The 17581-nt window shown below is 40.4% G+C and overlaps 1 protein-coding gene across 3 annotated transcripts in view; it reads left to right on the top strand.

Annotated features, from left to right (window-relative positions):
• The window catches only part of METTL6 (methyltransferase 6, tRNA N3-cytidine), a 19927-nt gene extending 2346 nt beyond the window's left edge, over positions 1 to 17581 (top strand). For 2 of the 3 annotated variants that reach the window (XM_087430580.1, XM_004419387.3), the window contains 4 exons: positions 147 to 281; positions 4827 to 4997; positions 11806 to 11947; positions 13567 to 17581. In XM_087430580.1, the coding sequence (XP_087286706.1) occupies positions 147 to 281; positions 4827 to 4997; positions 11806 to 11947; positions 13567 to 13748 (630 nt within the window). In that variant the 3' untranslated portion in view covers positions 13749 to 17581. The remainder of the gene's footprint in view (positions 1 to 146; positions 282 to 4826; positions 4998 to 11805; positions 11948 to 13566) is intronic. The other variant, XM_087430581.1, reaches the window with a different exon arrangement.

Raw genomic sequence — 17581 nt, 5'->3', positions numbered from 1 at the left:
AAAAACTTTTGGTTGGTAGTTCAGTTGTTTGCTCTCCGCTCCCTGAGGGCAGAGACCTTGTCTCTCATGTTCTTAACCTTTTAGTTTGGTTTATTTCTTCCTTAGGCAAATGTAGTATACTGAAACTTTGGATTCTCTTTCCTCAGTTTGAAGATCAAAAATTGACTATGCTTGAAGCTGGCTGTGGGGTTGGGAACTGTTTATTCCCACTTTTGGAAGAAGATCCGAATATCTTTGCCTATGCCTGTGATTTTTCTCCAAGAGCAGTTGAATATGTCAAGGTGGGTGCACCATCCATGTTTTCTGTTATGTTTCTATTTTCTTGGATTTGTTTGACCTGCTCTCTTTACCCATTTGCCCAGTTCCAGTCCTCTCCCTGAAGCTAACCAGCTATGATCACCATGAATATAGTTTTCCTGTTTACATACGTATAGTACATATAGAAATACAGCTTTATTCAGGAAAGTGGAAAGAAATACCATAACAACACCCATACACTTATACCCAGATTTAATGATTGCCGGCATTTTGCCACATTTGTTCTACAGACTTGTTTCTTTGCTGAACTATTTTAAATTACAGATGTCAAGATGCTTCACTCCTAAATATGTCTGCATACATCTTCAAAAAAATAAGAACTTTTTCTACATCACCACAATACACTTATCATATCTAACCAAAGTAACTCTAATCCCCTAATGTCATTAATACCCAGTCCAGATTCAGATTTCCCAAAGTAGTCCCAGGTGTCTTTTATAGCTGTATTTAATCAAGGACTACATCTTACACTTCATTGTGTACCTTAAATCTCCTCAGCCTAAAACATTCCTTCCCTACCCCTTGATCTTTCCCCCACTGACTTTGAGTTTTTGGAGAGCAAGCCATCTTCTATAATGAGGTCCCACATTCCAATTTGGTCTGATTGTTTCTTTGTATCGTTGTTTAACTTGTTCCTCTATCCTCTGTACTTCCTGAAAAGTAGAAGTTAGATTTAAATCAGTTGAAATATTTTTGGCAAAAATACTTTAATAAATGATGTTGTGTCTTCCATATTACATTCTGTCAGGAGGCAATAATGTCTGGTGATCTTACTGTAAGTGGTGCTAATTTTGATCACTGGGTTAAGGTAATAACTACCTAATTCCTTCCTTGTACAAATATTTCCCTTTTGCCATTAGCAAATATGTGGGGGACACTTTGGCAACGTGCAAATATTTAGTTTTCTATCAACTTTTTGCAGTTTTAACATCCATTAGACTTTTTTTTTTAGTAGTAGTGTCACATTGTACTATAACTTTCTTCACTCTATATTATATCTCACAGAGTTTTTCCGTCTTAGCACATGTAGGTCTACCACATTTTATTTACCTGCTGTGGTACACCATATAATGGATATACCATACTTTAACAATTACCCTGTTGATACTTGTGTAAATCATTGCTAACTTTTTGCTCTTACAATTAGGGTTAGTGTAATTAGCATCATACACATGCTCCCCAAAACATATGTATACACTTCTGTATGGCGAGTAATAGAAGAAGTAGAATTCTTTGGAGAAAGAGCATACACATTTAAATTTTAATAGATAGTCAAGTTTCCTTCCAGAAAGTTATACCAATTTGTAATTTCATCAATTATATAAAGATACCTTTTTTTCTATGCCCTCAACGTTTTGATACCAGTCTTTTTTATATCTCTCAAACCTATGGACAAAAAATAATGTCTCCATATTTTAATTTGTTTATTCCTTATAACCAGTGATGTTGAAGACTGTAATATGTAAATGAGCATTGGTTTTTCTTCCGCTTGTGAGTTCCTTTATTCCACGTATATTTATCAAGAGCCTAATATGTGCCAGTCACTGTTCTGAGCCCTGGGGTTGAGTAGTGAATAAAACAGACAAAAACTCCCACTCATGTGGAACTTATATTATAGTAGGAATTGTCTGTTCATAACTGTTGTCCATTTTTCTGTCATTTTTTTTCTAATTTTTAGGATATATTCTGCATATTCTGTTATATTTGTTGCAAATGTTTCTTCCAGTTTATTCAGCGTTGTTTTATGGTATTGTTGTATGACAGGATTTGATTATGTCTCATTTGTCTATCTATTCCTTTTGAGATGCTGAGGCTTTATGTCTTGTTTAGAAGTTCAATAGTCACCTATTTTTTTTTTATAATTTGGTTTTTTTTTTAATTAATCTGGAAAAGTTTTCGTCATTATTTCTTCAAATATTTCTTCAGCTCTTGTTCTCCTTTCTCCTTCTGGGATTCCAATTATGTGTATGTTATACCATTTGCTATTGTCCCACAGCTCTTGGATGCTGGGTTTTGGTTTCTGTTTTCTAACTTTTTTTCTCTTTGCATGTTCAGTTTGTATAATTTCTGTTGTCCTACTGTCAAGTTCACTGATCCCATCTCAGACAGTAGGCATTCCTGTTGATGAGCCTGTCAAAAGCATTCTTCATCTCTGTTACTATGTTTTTGGTTTTTAGCATTTCCGGTTGATTCTGTTTGTAGTTTCTCTCTCTCTGCTGAAACCACCTATCTGATCTTGCATGTTGTCTCCCTTTTCTATTAGAGCCTTCAACATATTAATCACAGTCATTTTAAATGACCCTGCTTTTGGTTTGGACATCTGTGTCGTATTTGAGTCTGGTTCTGACTGTTGCCTTTTCTCTTCAGACTCTGTTTTTTCTTGCCTTTGGTATGTCTTGTACTTTTTTGTTGAAAGCCAGATATGTTATATAGGGCTGTGGATATTGAGGTAATAAGGTTGTAATAATCTGGTCAGGAGTTGGGCTGTTTTTGAAGTCTGTTGTTGCTATAGTTACCTGTGAGGTTTGTTGTTGCTGTGGGCACCAGAGACTTCAAACTCGGTGACTTTGTTTCTGTGTCTCCTCTTGGTTTTCGGCCTTCCCTTTGTGCTGTTCCACATGAAGAGTGTTTGCAGCTCTCTCAGCTGCAATCCGCTATTCTGTTACTAGAGACTTGTGCCTAGGGTGTGGGAGAGGAAAGTGTTCTCTAATGTTCTGATTCTGTTTTTGAACTGCATGGGGGGCTGTGTCTCAGGGGTGTGGCCCTCACAAGTGTTTCTGCCTCTCCAGGAATAGAGCTTTTCTCATCCTCCCTCCCCCAGCTGTAGGAGGTATCCACCAGTGTCCTCAGTGGTCTTGAGGCCATTGTCCCTGCAGATTAAGACTAGGTCTGGGCAGAGTAGTTCCCTTCCCCCAGCGGCACTGGTGGAATACCAGTGCCCTAAGGCTGCAGGCCTCAGATGACCTTTACCCTGCCATTAAACCTGTCTTCCCGAAAGGAGATGAGAAAGCCTGGCATGAGAAAGAGGAGCGTCCTCTCTGTGAGAACCTGGTGATGTCCCTGGTGAAAACACCTGCAAACGGGTGGAAACGTCCCTATGGCTTCAGCCCCTGGAAGCTTCATGCTGTACGCAGTAACATCCACACGCAGTTTCCAGGAATTTCTCACATTTCTAGTTTTATCTTTCCAATCTGGAGGCTTCTGCCTCAGGTAAGCACATGCTTGGATCCTGTCTCTCCCTGAAGGCATCTGTTTCTCTCCAGATTTTGGGATGACTGGTTGTTCTTTGATCTCTGTTCTTTGATGGGTTCACAAAAAAGTCATTACCTTGCCGTCTGTCCAGCTTTTTTCTTGCTGTCTTGTTTTTTCTTGTAAGGGTGGGAGCTACAGTTTTCCACCTCTTTACGTCTCTGAGCTGAAACTGGACGTCTTTTCATTCATCTGGATATCCAGTTGTCCTTTCACCTGGATAGCTAGTTGTTCCAACACAATAAATTGAATGAGAAATTCATTTTTCCTCCCTGATAATTGTCACCTTTATTATCTACCCTTTTTTATCTAATTGCCATCTTTGTCACCTATCTTTTGTCGTATATAATACTAAATTCCTCTATATACGTGGGTCTGTTTTGGGACTCTTTTCTGTCTCAGTGATCTATTTGTGCCCATTCTCAAACCACATTGTTTTAGTACTACATTTTGTAATGTTTTGATGTCTAGTAGTGTACCTCCCTCTTCATTGTTCTTCATTTTAAAAATTGACTTTGCTATTTCTAAAGATTTTCACTTCCAGATAAATTAGATTCACCTTGTTAAGTTTCTAGAAATCTATTAGGATTCGGTTGAGATTGCATTGGATTTATAAGTGGAATTATAGGTAGAATTGACATCTTTTTTATATTGAATCTTCCCATCCTATACCTTTGTATGTCTATTTATTCAAGTCTTTATTTACATTAAAAGAAAGTTAAAATTTTTCTTCATAATACTCTTATACATGTGTTGAAACCTGCCAACCAAAATGTACCAGGAACACACTTGTAGTCAAAGTTAGGTTTATTTAGCTTGCTGCATCAAGGGAAAATATACCCATAAGAACTGTGGGAGCATCTCAGTAAGGAGAGTTGGAAGGACTTCTCATAGGATTTAGGCTTGTAGCGGATGATTCGAAGGAGAATTAAAGAAGCAGAGGCCAGTTTTGGATTATCATCCCTCTGGAAATATATGCTTCTAAAAGGTTCAATTTTGAATATGTAATAGACTGTGTTCTCCCCTCAGTTAAAAAAGATTTGTTAAAATGAAATCTTGCCCCTTGTAGCAATATTGAATATTACATGCTTTAATGTGCAAATGGTTCGTTACTCTGTTTTATCCAGTAAAAAAGTGATCGTTGATTTCTGTGCAGAAGTACACAAGTGGAAATAGGATCTCCTTTTGATGCTGTATTTTTCTATATGTATCAACGCGGATGTTGTGTTAAAATTCTTTTTCATTTTTTCGCTCTCTAGCAAAATCCTTTATATGACACAGAAAGATGCAAGGTATTCCAGTGTGATCTAACTAAAGATGACCTTCTGGAACATGTGCCCTCAGAGTCTGTGGATGTTGTCATGTTGATATTTGTGCTCTCTGCTGTTCACCCTGATAAGATGCACCTTGTCCTACAAAACATTTACAAGGTTAGTGATTTGGAGCCTGCACTTGAAGGTTGGACATCCTGATCTTTTTGTTTACCTTCCCTCTGAGGCTCATGTGCTGTCTAGATTCACAGTTTCCCAGCTCTTACTAGGTAGGCTGTGTAGTCAGTGTGCAGAAAGGGGTTCTCCTGCATGAAACATCCACCCTAAACTCTGATTTGTCTGATGGCCTTCGTGCTCTGCAGAGCTTGGCTAGTCTTGGAGCAAGGATGATTTTGCAGTTACCTGGGATCTGTGGAGTCCTGCTGTACTGTGAGAGGAAGTATGGTTCAGTGGTCAAGAGTCAGAGTGCCTAGAGTCAAACCTGGCTTCCCCGCTGAGGCAAGTTCCTCTCCCTCTCTGAGCCTCAGTTTCCTGACCTGTGCATTGTTGAGATAGTAGTTCCTAGTAGACCTTAGGATTTAGGGGAGATTGTATGAGATATGTATAAAGTGCCTAGCACAATGCCTAGAACATGATAAGTGCTCTTTAAAAGTCAGCCATTGTTGTTGTTACTACCATCATTGTTATTAGAATGGGGAGAATCCAAACTGCTATGGCCACTGGGAGGCTGCTGTAACACTCAGGAAGTAAAGCTTCCTGAGTGACGCAGGACAAACCACCTCATCTTTCATCCCAGAGCCTGTTTCCTTGTCTGTAAAATGGGTGCATCTCTCACCGAGTTATTCTGACATGCGGATGAGATCATGTTTGAGGGTGCTTTGTAAACTGCGGTATAAGATCTCTCGCATATGCAAACAGTTGGTAACAGGGTTGATTAATTTAAAAATAACCTAAATCAAGAAATCATAAAATGTGGTACATTCTTACCTAAAACATTTTATTATAGCTTAAAATATATTAATATTCATTCATCACTCTTTTGCTATAGGGCCAAGGCCCTTTCTTTGAGAATGGGGCCATTTATCATCTTTCTTACATGAAGCACACACATAATAGAGTTTTTGGTTTCTTTAAAAGTGGAGCAAGAACTTAAAAACAGCTGGAAAGTAATCTGAGGGCAGATTCTTTTATATTTGTACCCAGACTGTCACAGTCAGTTCTCCCACACCTAGTTAAATAGCAGTTTGTCCAGTACTTCTTTATCAAGTCTTGCCAAAGTATTCACTTACTTTTCATAGAAAATAAAAATGCTTTCTATTCACATTGGTATTGCATTATTTATATACCCTCAAGTGTATAGTTATAAATCTAAGTATAACTAGCATAAGCAAGTTTGGGAACAAACACCAGTGGCCGATGGTAGGCATGCAGCCCACCTGGGGGACACTAACCACAAGGATGTGTGCTCCAGACGGCCTGTAAGCCTCACCTGTTGGGTGAGTCGTGGGCTACAGTGAGTCTGCTTTACAAAGGGAGGAGAGCTTTCAGCAAGTTGAAAAAATAAATGTTAGGTAAGAGAGCTTCTCTGTATTTAGAACTATACGTTAAAATTTAACCCTGGTTTAATTGTTTTAAAAGAGTAACGAGGTAGTAATTTCAAGACACTGGAAACCTGTTAGGGAATAATTATTCTCAGTTAAAACAATGTTTTTTTTAAATCAGATATTGCCACACTGGTTTTAGCCCTCTGCCTGTGAGGTTTTGTAAGGTTTCTTCTCCTTACCTCCCCTTTCCCTGATACCGTATTTTAGTATCTGAGGAGATGAGAACCCAGCATATACCCACAAATGGGCCTGGAACTGAAGCTGGGTAAAGAGGGAAGAGAGGACATCAAGGAAAAGATGGTAGGATCACCTGATTTGAAGGTCCAGGTAAAGGTGAAGCATTATTAAGTAGGGAAACTAGAAAGAGAGCTGAAAAGATGGTAGGGGTGGTCAGAGAGTGACTTGTCTGACATTGAGAGTATGGAGGGGTTATACTTTTTAGTGTTGACAAGGTGTTAGGACATTACCATGGGAGTGAGTGGTTAAAGTAGGGTGGAGAACAAAATCTTTAGAAGAGAGAAGCTCAAATCAGTAAAAGGCCAAGCATATTTGGAAAGATAATCCACATGTATATTGAAATTGACCAGAATTAAGAATGGAGTAGTATTGAGAATAAGAGAGTAAGTTAGAAGATACATTCATCATGAAATGGAGGGAAATGACCCTGGGACTAATAGATGACAGTAACAATAAGGGGTAGTGGGTGATATAATGTGATGACAAGAGATTTAGAGCTATGGGGGTTAGGGCAGAGAAAGGAGAATGCACAGAAAGCGGTGAGAAGCAAAGAGGACACCAGCCCTGTCTCCAAGCCCAGTGGTGCAAGGGCGAGGGGAGAAAACACAGCCATGACTTGAGAGGTTGCAGGGAAAACAGTGTCCTCAGGGGACAGTCACGTTTCTGTTAGCACAAGAATGTGAAGGGAACATTCAGAAGAGGTTGTGGATCCACTGATTTCACTATGAAGGGTTTCAGGAATTAGGGAGGAATAGGACATGAGACAGAAGAAGGGCTATCTGGAGCTTTATGGGGATGCGCGTGCCCACTATCAATGCTTCTATTCAGCATTATACTGGAGGTCCTAGTCAGCTCAAAAAGACAAGAAAAATAAAAGATTTAAGGATAAAAAAGAAACAAAACTCATTATTTGCAGGTAATATTATTACCTAATTAGAAAATATTACCTAATTATTACCTAATTAGAAAATATTGAAAGAATTGCAAAAGTATAAGATGAATGTAAATGCCACAGAACTGTATACTTAAAAAAGAGTAGCAAGTGATATGCAATGTTACTTTTCCACTTGATGTTATATATTTTATTTTTTTGTTTGATTGTTTTTGAGTTTTTTGTTGGCTTTTTTTTTTTGAGGAAATTGACAAGCTGATTCTAAATTTACATGAAAGAAGAAAGGGTCAAAACACCCCTGAAGAAGAAGGAGAGGGGGAGATTTATACCCAACCAGATATAAAGCCTTGTTGCAGCTACAATAATTGAGACAAAACGGTATTGGCAAAGGAACAGACAAATTGACAAATGGAATTTGATAGAGAGCTTTAAAATAGATCCATGCATACATGGAAATTTGATATATGATAGAGGTGACATTGAAGATCACTAGGAAAAGGACGACTGCTCAATAAATGATGCTGGGACCAGTGGTGGTCCACGTGGGAAAAAATGAAATTGTATTCCTACTTCACATCCTGTACAAAAATCATTCTCAGGTGAATTAAAGACTTAAATGGAAAAGACAAAAGTTTAAGCCTTTCAGAAGAAAATCTTTGTGACCTCAGAGTGGGGAAAATTTTCTCAAAGAAGACGCAAAGCATTCTAAGTGTAAAGAAGATTATAATAAAATTAGAAGTTTATTTTCTTCAAAAGACAATATAATACAAAGGAATAAAAAAGACAAGTTGAGAAAAGTGATTTAAAATCTATACACCTGGGCCGGCGCCGTGGCTTAGCGGTTAAGTGCGTGCTCTCCGCTGCCGGCGGCCCGGGTTCGGATCCCGGGTGCGCACCGAGGCACCACTCCTCCAGCCATGCTGAGGCCGCATCCCACATACAGCAACTAGAAGGATGTGCAGCTATGACAGACAACTATGTACTGGGGCTTTGGGGGAAAAATAAATAAATAAAATCTTTAAAAAAAAAAAAAAGTCTTAAAAAAAAAAATAAAATAAAATAAAATCTATACACCTGACGAAAGATTAGTATCCAGAACATATAAGGAATTCCTGGGTATCAATAAGAAAGACAAACAAGTTAATAGAAAAATGGACAGACAGAAATAGTCATTTTGTAGAAGAGAACACACAAATGGTGAGTTAACATATAAAAAAGATAACCTCAATAATGCAGGAGATGTAAAATGAAACGTAATGAGACATCATTAGATAAACAAAATTAAGAAGTCTGACAAAGCCAAGTATTGATGAGGATATGCCTATTTTTTATTTAATGGAAACATACAACATGTTATCTATATCTTAGTAGGTATGAAATGTTATATTAAAAAAAAAAAAGTGGGCCAGCCCTGTGGCATAGTGGTTAAGTTCGGCACGCTCTGCTTCAGCAGTCAGGGTTCTCGGGTTCAGGTCCCAGGCGTGGACCAACACCACTTGTCAGCCATGCTGTGTCAGCGACCCACATACAAAATAGAGGAAGATTGGCACAGATGTTAGCTCAGGGCTAATCTTCGTCAAGCGAAAAAAGGGGAAGATGGGCAACAGATGTTAGCTCAGGGTGAATCTTACTCAGCAAAAAAAAAGAAAAAAAAAATTTGACTTGAGCTGTCCCAGTCCATACCTGGCCCCTGTTGTAACCTTTCTTTAGTAACCAATTCCGTTTCAGTAGTCCTCCTGTTTTTACCCTTTACTGTTTTTAATAGATTTCTATTAAAGCTTTTTTCAGCTGATCTGGAATGAGTTTATAGCAGCAGTGTGATTACCTTCTCTCTGCCATCATACATAGTGACTAGTTCATTAATCTGAAATCATGTGCTTCAACAGGAAATTACCAGAAAGAGAAGCAATCTCTCAGCCTCTGACAGTGAGACATTCTTTGGGCAGCTCTGAAGCCTTGCATGAGCAAGTACAGTAATAAGCTGTTGTAAGGTAGATCTAATTACTCCAGGATGTTAACACCAGAGAAGTTGAAAAACCACATAATTTTAAACTGAAAGACAACCTTAAAGTTGAATTCCCTCATTTTTGAAGTAGAATGGTGAAGTAAAAAAAGACCAAATTTGTCATCGGAAGACCTGGATTTTGGTCTACCCTGAAACCTCAGGCATGTCACTTTTGCTCTGAGCCTTATTTACTGAAAAGGTGTATAATAGACCTGACCTACTCGCTTCTTGGTGTTAATTGGGAGAATGACAGAACATAACATTGAGGAGTGCTTCCTTAACTACACAGTGCCATGATCAAAGGAGGCATTAGTATCGTAATTACTATTTTACAGACGAGGAAACACATTCAGAGGGATGAAATCACTTGCTCTCAACTAGTTAGTGGAAGAACTGGGATATGAATCAAGATTGCCAAATTCCTGAGTGAGCGTTCTTTCCACTGTTCCATGGAGCCTTTTCTTCCTTCTGAAATGAAGAATAAGTCTTTCTCATATGAACTAAAGTTTTCAGAATTTTCCCTTCTCAGTTATTCACATTTTAAAACTCAGTATTTCTGACGAAGATAAGAATGTTTTTGGGGTGGCCTGGTGGTGCAAGCGGTTAAGTGCGCGCGCTCCGCTGCGGCGGCCCGGGGTCCGCCGGTTCGGATCCCGGGCGCGCACCGACGCACTGCTTGTCAAGCCATGCTGTGGTGGCGTCCCATATAAAGTGGAGGAAGATGGGCACGCATGTTAGCCCAGGGCCAGTCTTCCTCATCAAAAAGAGGAGGATTGGCAGATGTTAGCTCAGGGCCGATCTTCCTCACAAAAAAAAAAAAAAAGAATGTTTTTTATCCAGGGGACTCTTTACTGGCAATATTTAAAAAGCGTGCTAGTGTTGATAAGAATTTACTAAATGAGAAAATCTGCTAGCACTCTTGAATGTATTATGGACAGTCTTTCGTATTCTATTCAAGAAGAGGAAATATATCAAAATACATAAGAAATCTGTTATAATACGTAGTATATGTCATATGTCTCAAAAATCATCTTGTTGATGTGATAGGTCAGAATAAGATTTAATAAAATTAGTGCCTCCTTTGAAGTCCATTCAAAGTCCACTTATTTGGTAGTATTACACAGTTTGAAAGAATTTTCACATAAAAAGCAAGTGTCAGTGTACACTACTTTCTTTTCATTCTGAAAAGCATATGGCTGTTGGCTTTGTAAGATGGGGGCAGTTATACCCACACCTTGCTGGTCTTACCTTCCAAGTTTTGAGACATCTGCTCTGTGACCCCTGTCTCTCAAAGGCTTTAGTGAGGCCTTCCCGCCTGAGCCTGATGCTGATCTCCTTCCCTACACTTCTGCGCGGGCCTGAGGGTCCATCCGCTCGTCCTGTCAAGGACTGCAGCACAGTGTGGGAAGAATACTCGGTTACCCCTCCCCTCGTAGCCTCTTTCATCTTGTCCAAAGTGTGAATGGAATTGCAGTGACCCCCCCCCCCCCCCCCCCAAGGACTAACAATTCCTCTGATTCTACAGTTAGGATCCCTTTTGACCCAAGTGTGAGTCCTGGCTCACCCACTTAGTAGCTGATGTGTGATTGTGAGCAAATCACTCACCTCTCCTAGTGTCAGTTTCCTCATCTCACATGAGGATACAGTCATGCTCCTTCCTTACTCCCAGAACTGGATGAAGATCCAATGAGAAAATGTCTGGTAAGCTGTAGAGTGCTAGGCATATATCAGTTGTTAGCGTGGTGGGCAAGGTGTACGTAATTGTAGCACAGCGAAACCAGAGCTGAGGCTCAGAGTGAGGAAAGCCAGCCGGAATCAGGAAAAACCCAAGATGACATCGTAGTTTTTTAAAGATACAGTCTGACTACAGGGTCATGTACTAGGAGATGGCTAATAAAATGTTGGGAGAGTGTGCTTTCATGAGGATAAGACTGTTTCATTTAATGTCTTTAACATTTTAATTGTATGACACTGGACCTTCCAGAGTGCTCTTCATAAGTGCTCAAGAAGTATCCCTCCAACATATGGGGCCCTGCCAAGTCTGACTGACTATCCCTTTGATTAGCAAGCCCTTTTTCCTTTGTATTGTGTGTATTTCAGTCTGGCCCCTTTCATAATTATCACAAATATAAGTTATTTTAATCCCTAAATTAATCAGATTTGATTTTATGGTAAGCTTTATTTGACTGGGTTCCCCAGAGTTATGTGCAGCCTGCTTTTGTTTTGTAGGTGTTAAAACCAGGCAGAAGTGTCTTGTTTCGTGACTATGGGCTATATGATCATGCCATGCTTAGGTTTAAAGCCGGCAGCAAACTTGGAGAAAACTTTTATGTTAGACAAGACGGAACCAGATCGTATTTTTTTACTGATGGTAAGATTAATGGAATCTAGTCTTTGTTTCTGTTTACTTGATTGCATTATCATTGTAATGCTGGTTGGAGGTGAAGGGGCGCTGTCTTAGCTCACATGCACAAGACCCCGGAACAGGCTCCCCGAGGCACACCACTTATCCAGCACTTGGGACGACACAGACACAGCCCCTGGCCATGGTGAGCTCACAAGCCTCCTCTGGTAACAGTGTCTACTTAGTGAGCCTGGTTAATGGACAGGCTCTGACATGCCACGTGGATGCCCTACTAGGAACTATGCTGGAAGAGGGAGAGGGCAACTCGGAGTCTTCACTTTGTTCAGTCAAAACTAAAGCAAATTAGACAGTAGAATGCTTGAGATTCCTTTCCCAGGTCACAAAGGCAAGAAACTTTTTCTTTACTTCTAAACTTCTATAAAAGTAATTGTATCTGTTTTTAAATACACCAATTTGCTATAGAGGGGTCTTTAAAAAGTCATTTTTGGTAAGAAAAACATCCAAACACTGAACATTATTTCAGTCTTAGGTATTTTGAATATTAGTTTTAACCCTACCTAATAGTCTGGACAGTAAGATAATTACTTTCTTAAGCTCTGTTTTGTTTTTTTGTTTTTTTTTTTGAGTAAGATTAGCCCTGAGCTAACATCTGTTGCCAATCCTCCTCTTTTTTGCTGAGGAAGATTGGCCCTGGGCTAACATCCATGCCTGTCTTCCTCTACTTTATATGTGGGATGCCTGCCACAGCGTGGCTTGATAAGCAGTGCATAGGTCTGCGCCCAGGATCTGAACCTGCAAACCCCGGGCTGCTGAAGCGGAGTGCACGAACTTAACCACTGTGCCACTGGGCAAGCCCCCTTAAGTTCTGTTTTTTTTACAAACATTTGTATTTCTTGAAATATTCTTTTGGATTCTAAAATGAAACTAAAAATGTGTGATTACCATTAAAATTGCAAAATCATGAAAGTGTCAGGTGAAAATTAAAAATTTGTTTTAATGTTTCTCATTCATGTACTCTGATTAAACCAATTGTAGATAATTGATAAGATGCACTAATATCTGCAAAGTACTTTGGAGCACATTCCTTGGAGTAACGCTCTTAGTAAGAGTCTGTATTTTTGCTACATAACCATTTATTCTGTTTGTTTCATTTAACGTGCAGTGATGTATTATTTGGGTTAAATTTTCCTTAGGGCATACCACCATCAGGTGATTTTTTTTCTCCCACTCTGGTCACAGATTTTCCTCCTTCATGTTAAGATACACGAGGCACTTGGTGTAAACAAGTTGAACCATGCAGACTCTGCATGAATATAGCCAGTTTGGAATTTTGTTTCTTTTTACTCAGACTTTTGTATTTGGGGCCTCATGACAGGGCAGGGTGGGCATACTGCAAATGTCTTGAAACTTTTCTGATTAAATTGTTTAGTTGGGGGTTTCTATTTGGGTGTAAGACGATGAGAAGTAGGAGTATGTTACTTTCCAAAACAAAACCTTCTTTAAATTTTAGCACTGAAGTTTTCATTACATTAAAAAAAAATCTGTCTCAGACCCTCTCCTTCCCACTGCAAAGCAGATGTCATGGTGTCCAGACCGTGAGCACTGTTGATCTGCTTGTCTTGTAGAATTCCTGGCTCAGCTCTTTGTGGACTCAGGTTATGAAGAAGTGGTGAGCGAGTATGTGTTCCGTGAGACGGTGAATAAAAAAGAAGGCCTGTGTGTGCCGCGAGTTTTCCTTCAGAGCAAATTCCGAAAGTCTCCAAAGAACCCACTTCCTGTGACCGTGGGCCTGGGTCACGAGTCCTGACCGTTCCCAGGTTGACGTTTGTGCCTCTCCTTGAAGAAGAAAGCTTAAAGTCACTCTTTATTTTATATATTTTTATATTTTAGCTTTTTAAAATGAATATATATAATTTTTGTATTAAAAAGTAGCGTGTGTGTGTGTGTGTTATAGAAATGCAAATTGCAAGGCCTGAAAAGTAAGGAAAATTTTATGGTATAACGTAATTTAGCCATGTTGTCCAACTGGAAAATTCCATGAAGGAAAGCTTAAGGACTCTGTAGCACTTAAGGAGATCCTTGTCATTACTCGAGTCTCTAAGTGTGTCTCCAGACAGCATGTCAGACAATTCTTAGAAAAATGAGGCCAAATAGACTAAAATAACACATCTATATGTATTTTTAGCCTGAAGGGTTGTTCTCCTCTTTTTCCAGTGGCTCGTTTTTGCCCGTTTTTCTCCACTTCAGTTCATTTATGTACCCTTTCAAGACCAGTGTTCCACAAATACCACTTTAGCTTTGTCTCAAGAACCCACCGTGGCTCCCTGCCTAATTCTTGAGACCCTCTATAATTGGGCTGGTCCCTGGCCACACTGCCCTAGGGAGTGGGGGCAGGCCACCACCTATCCTCCCCATCTGCCCAATGCAGTTTCTCCAGGAATACAGCGGATGGACTGTCCCAACTCTCTACTGGGAAATGAGGAAGCAGTGGCTGGGAGGTAAATGACTGGCATGGCCAAAATTATGTAGCTAGTGTGGAGGTGGAATATGGGAAAGTCTTTCGATTGGTCTACTGACCCGTTTCACAGGCATTCCATATAATGACTTGACTTGATGAAACAAAATCAGAGTTCTTTTGGCCTGTTAGCAAAAGTTGATCCCATAAGCCTTTGTTTTTTTTTTATTATTATTTTTTTTTATTTATTTTTTCTCCCAAAGCCCCAGTAGATAGTTGTATGCCATAGTTGCACATCCTTCTAGTTGCTGTATGTGGGACGCGGCCTCAGCATGGCCGGAGAAGTGGTGCGTCGGTGTGCGCCCGGGATCCAAACCCGGGCTGCTAGCAGCAGAGCACACGCACTTAACCGCTAAGCCACGGGGCCAGCCCGATCCCATAAGCCTTTGTATGTCCCTTTTTGCAGGAAGCTGTCTGTGAGAACATTTGTCTGGAGCACATTGACTATGGACCATACATGTAGCAAGCTAGGGCCGGCCCTTCAACCCCACCCACATCTGAAGAGGAGGAGTCCCAGTGGGGAGGGGGTGGGATAATAGTCATAGCTGTTCTGTAGAGTTAGAATAAATCCTCCTGGCTCCTGGAGAGAAGAGGGCAGGCAGTGGGGCTGAGACAGCGTGCTTGCTGGGTGTCCTAACTGCCGTCTGTCCTCAACTTCTTGGGAGGGGCCTGTGGGGTGGGGGAAGCAAGAGGAAGCCCTAGCTCTTGCTGGTCTTTTGCTTTATATATTCTGTCCCCTTTTGAAGGCTGAAGGATGGTTATGCTAGGTGAGAGCAAACCTGATGAGGCGTAGTATACAGTTTGTCCTTTGCAGTGTTTTTTTCCTTTGAAATCAACTTGTATAAGAAGATGGACCTATAGGGAGGCTCACGGGCCTTATAGAGCAAGGGTCAAGCCCTGCCCCAGAGCAGTGTGTTAGGGGAGAGCCAGGACCAGCCCCAGGCTCCCCACTTGCAGTCTAGAGCTCTTTCCTCTAAGTCCCCTCCACCAAATGAATCCCACACCCAGCTTCAGCCCCAGCACGCTGCCTGATGCCCTCTGTAGAAGTCCTTTTACCTGTTTCCTCCATTAGGTCTGACCAGTGTCACTTGGATTTTAGTGGCTGAGCTGGATAAAAACAGGATATTTACAGTAGAAAGTGGGGAGCAATGTGGTGTAGAAGGCTAAGCATGGGCGTGTGTTATCAGAAATCATTTGGAATTGTGACCTCATCACTTACCCTGTGTGAACCCCAGATTCCTCATTCATAAAGGAGGGATAACTGTCCTGAAAAGTGCACCTCCTGGAGGGCGCTGATCCAGGGCAGCCCACGTGCCCGAGAGACAGGAGTGGACTTTAAAGAAGGCTGAACAGGCTGACGAGGACCCTCACCCTTGGCCAGTAGTTGGCTGAGAGGACACCTGTCAGTTAGGCCAACGGTTTCCTCCAAAAAGCCTTGGAGTTGTCACCATCCTCAAGAGCAATTAGGGCTCCAAATTCCTATGCCATAAAGGAAAGGCTGCATAAGTTTTCACTTGGAATATTTAAAGCTGGCCTAATGACATGCCCACCTCTGACACTGAGCAAGATAACCTCAGTGACCCCACTTTAGAATATATATTGCTTGTAAAATATATTTCTAGTTAATTGAATGAGGTGACATAGTCCATCAGGGTTTTAGCTATGAGCCAGTGAATGGGGTTAAGAAACTCAAAAGAAATTTTAAAAAAAAGCTGAGCATAATAAAAATATGGCTTCAGTCTCACTGTCTCAGCGTCCTTGTGTTCATTCTCCCTAGGCATACCTCCGTTATTGCACCGCAGGTTAAGACAGCAGAAGAGCAGGGTCTCCTACAGGTTGGGTGCCTGGGGACCCAGGAAAGCATGCCATGGTTGGTTTAGTAGCAAAACTCTGTAACAGCATTTGTTGAGTCGTAGACTACAAAGAGTCAACCAATACTGCCTTGTCTTTCGCAGATAGAAAACAGCCCCAGAAAGGTAGTGAGTCCCAGTTAACAGTACTATAGAAAACAGCATAAGTACTATGGAGCTATATAGTATAGCATACATACTATATAGTATGTATTATATGTAGTATATGTGTATATGTAGGATAAATGTTACACCACACAGTGTATACTGTATACTATACTATATAGTACTATGTATTTCTTTGGAGTTTTTGATGTATACTACATACAGTAATATTAATAAAATTATATTATGTGATTTGGAGTACGAACATCTGGGTTCAAGTCCAGGATTTGCCCCATACAAGCCGCCAACTTCTGTGAGCCTCAATCTTCACGTCTCTAATGCTACCTACAGCATGAGGCTGCTGCCAGGACTGAATGGGATCATTCACGTGGGAGTGCTTTGTTTACTACAAAGTGCCAGTCAAGTGCTAGTTATTTCTATTAGTTTGTATTCCCAAGAAAATAACCTCTCCCATAATTATTAAATCCAAACTCCCCTTCAAGAAGACTGTCATTTTTAGTCTTGGGTCCTTGAAAGGTCGCAGAATTTGGATTGCCACCACAAGGTGGCGCTAGAAGCCGAATATATTCCCCTGGGCCTCTATGCCCATCTTAATTACAGTTAGAGCATGTCCATTCTTATTGTCATTGAAGAGGAAGGAAAATGCTTACAAATGTGTTTTCTAGGTCAACTTTATCTCCTAAGATCAATGTTGGCCTCACCGTGGGGTATAAGAAAGCAAGGGTGCTTTTATCCAGATTCCATATACTTTGCTACTGAAGGCAGTTTGCTTTTCAACTAGATTTGGGAAACATTTTTAGGCAATGGCTCTGAAGGTATCTGCAAGGCCCCACCCCTCCCTCATCCCTAAATGGTTCCGTGGGTTCGTTTTTACTGTTAATGGATTAAGGCAAAGCAAGAGAAGACTGCAGCATGGATACTTGTTCGCCTCAGGCATTATTCATAGTTATCTTTGACAGCATTCGGTTCCCCACTTCACAGTTGTCAACCAAGGAGGGGAAAATTGTGAAATAAGTCCTGTATACCAAGAGAGTGTTTTGCAGGACCATGTTTGCTGTTGGGGAGCAAATATTTAATATAAACTTAAATAGGCTCTGCTACTGAAACCAAATGTTCCATTAAAAATAAAATTAGCTATTTTTTTACTTT

The sequence above is a fragment of the Ceratotherium simum genome, chromosome 5 (genome assembly GCF_057802395.1).
Source record: "Ceratotherium simum simum isolate JZ-2026a chromosome 5, ASM5780239v1, whole genome shotgun sequence".
Taxonomy (NCBI): domain Eukaryota; kingdom Metazoa; phylum Chordata; class Mammalia; order Perissodactyla; family Rhinocerotidae; genus Ceratotherium; species Ceratotherium simum.
The sequence above is the reverse complement of the archived record's forward strand: the minus strand, read 5'-3'. Positions and strand labels throughout refer to the sequence as shown.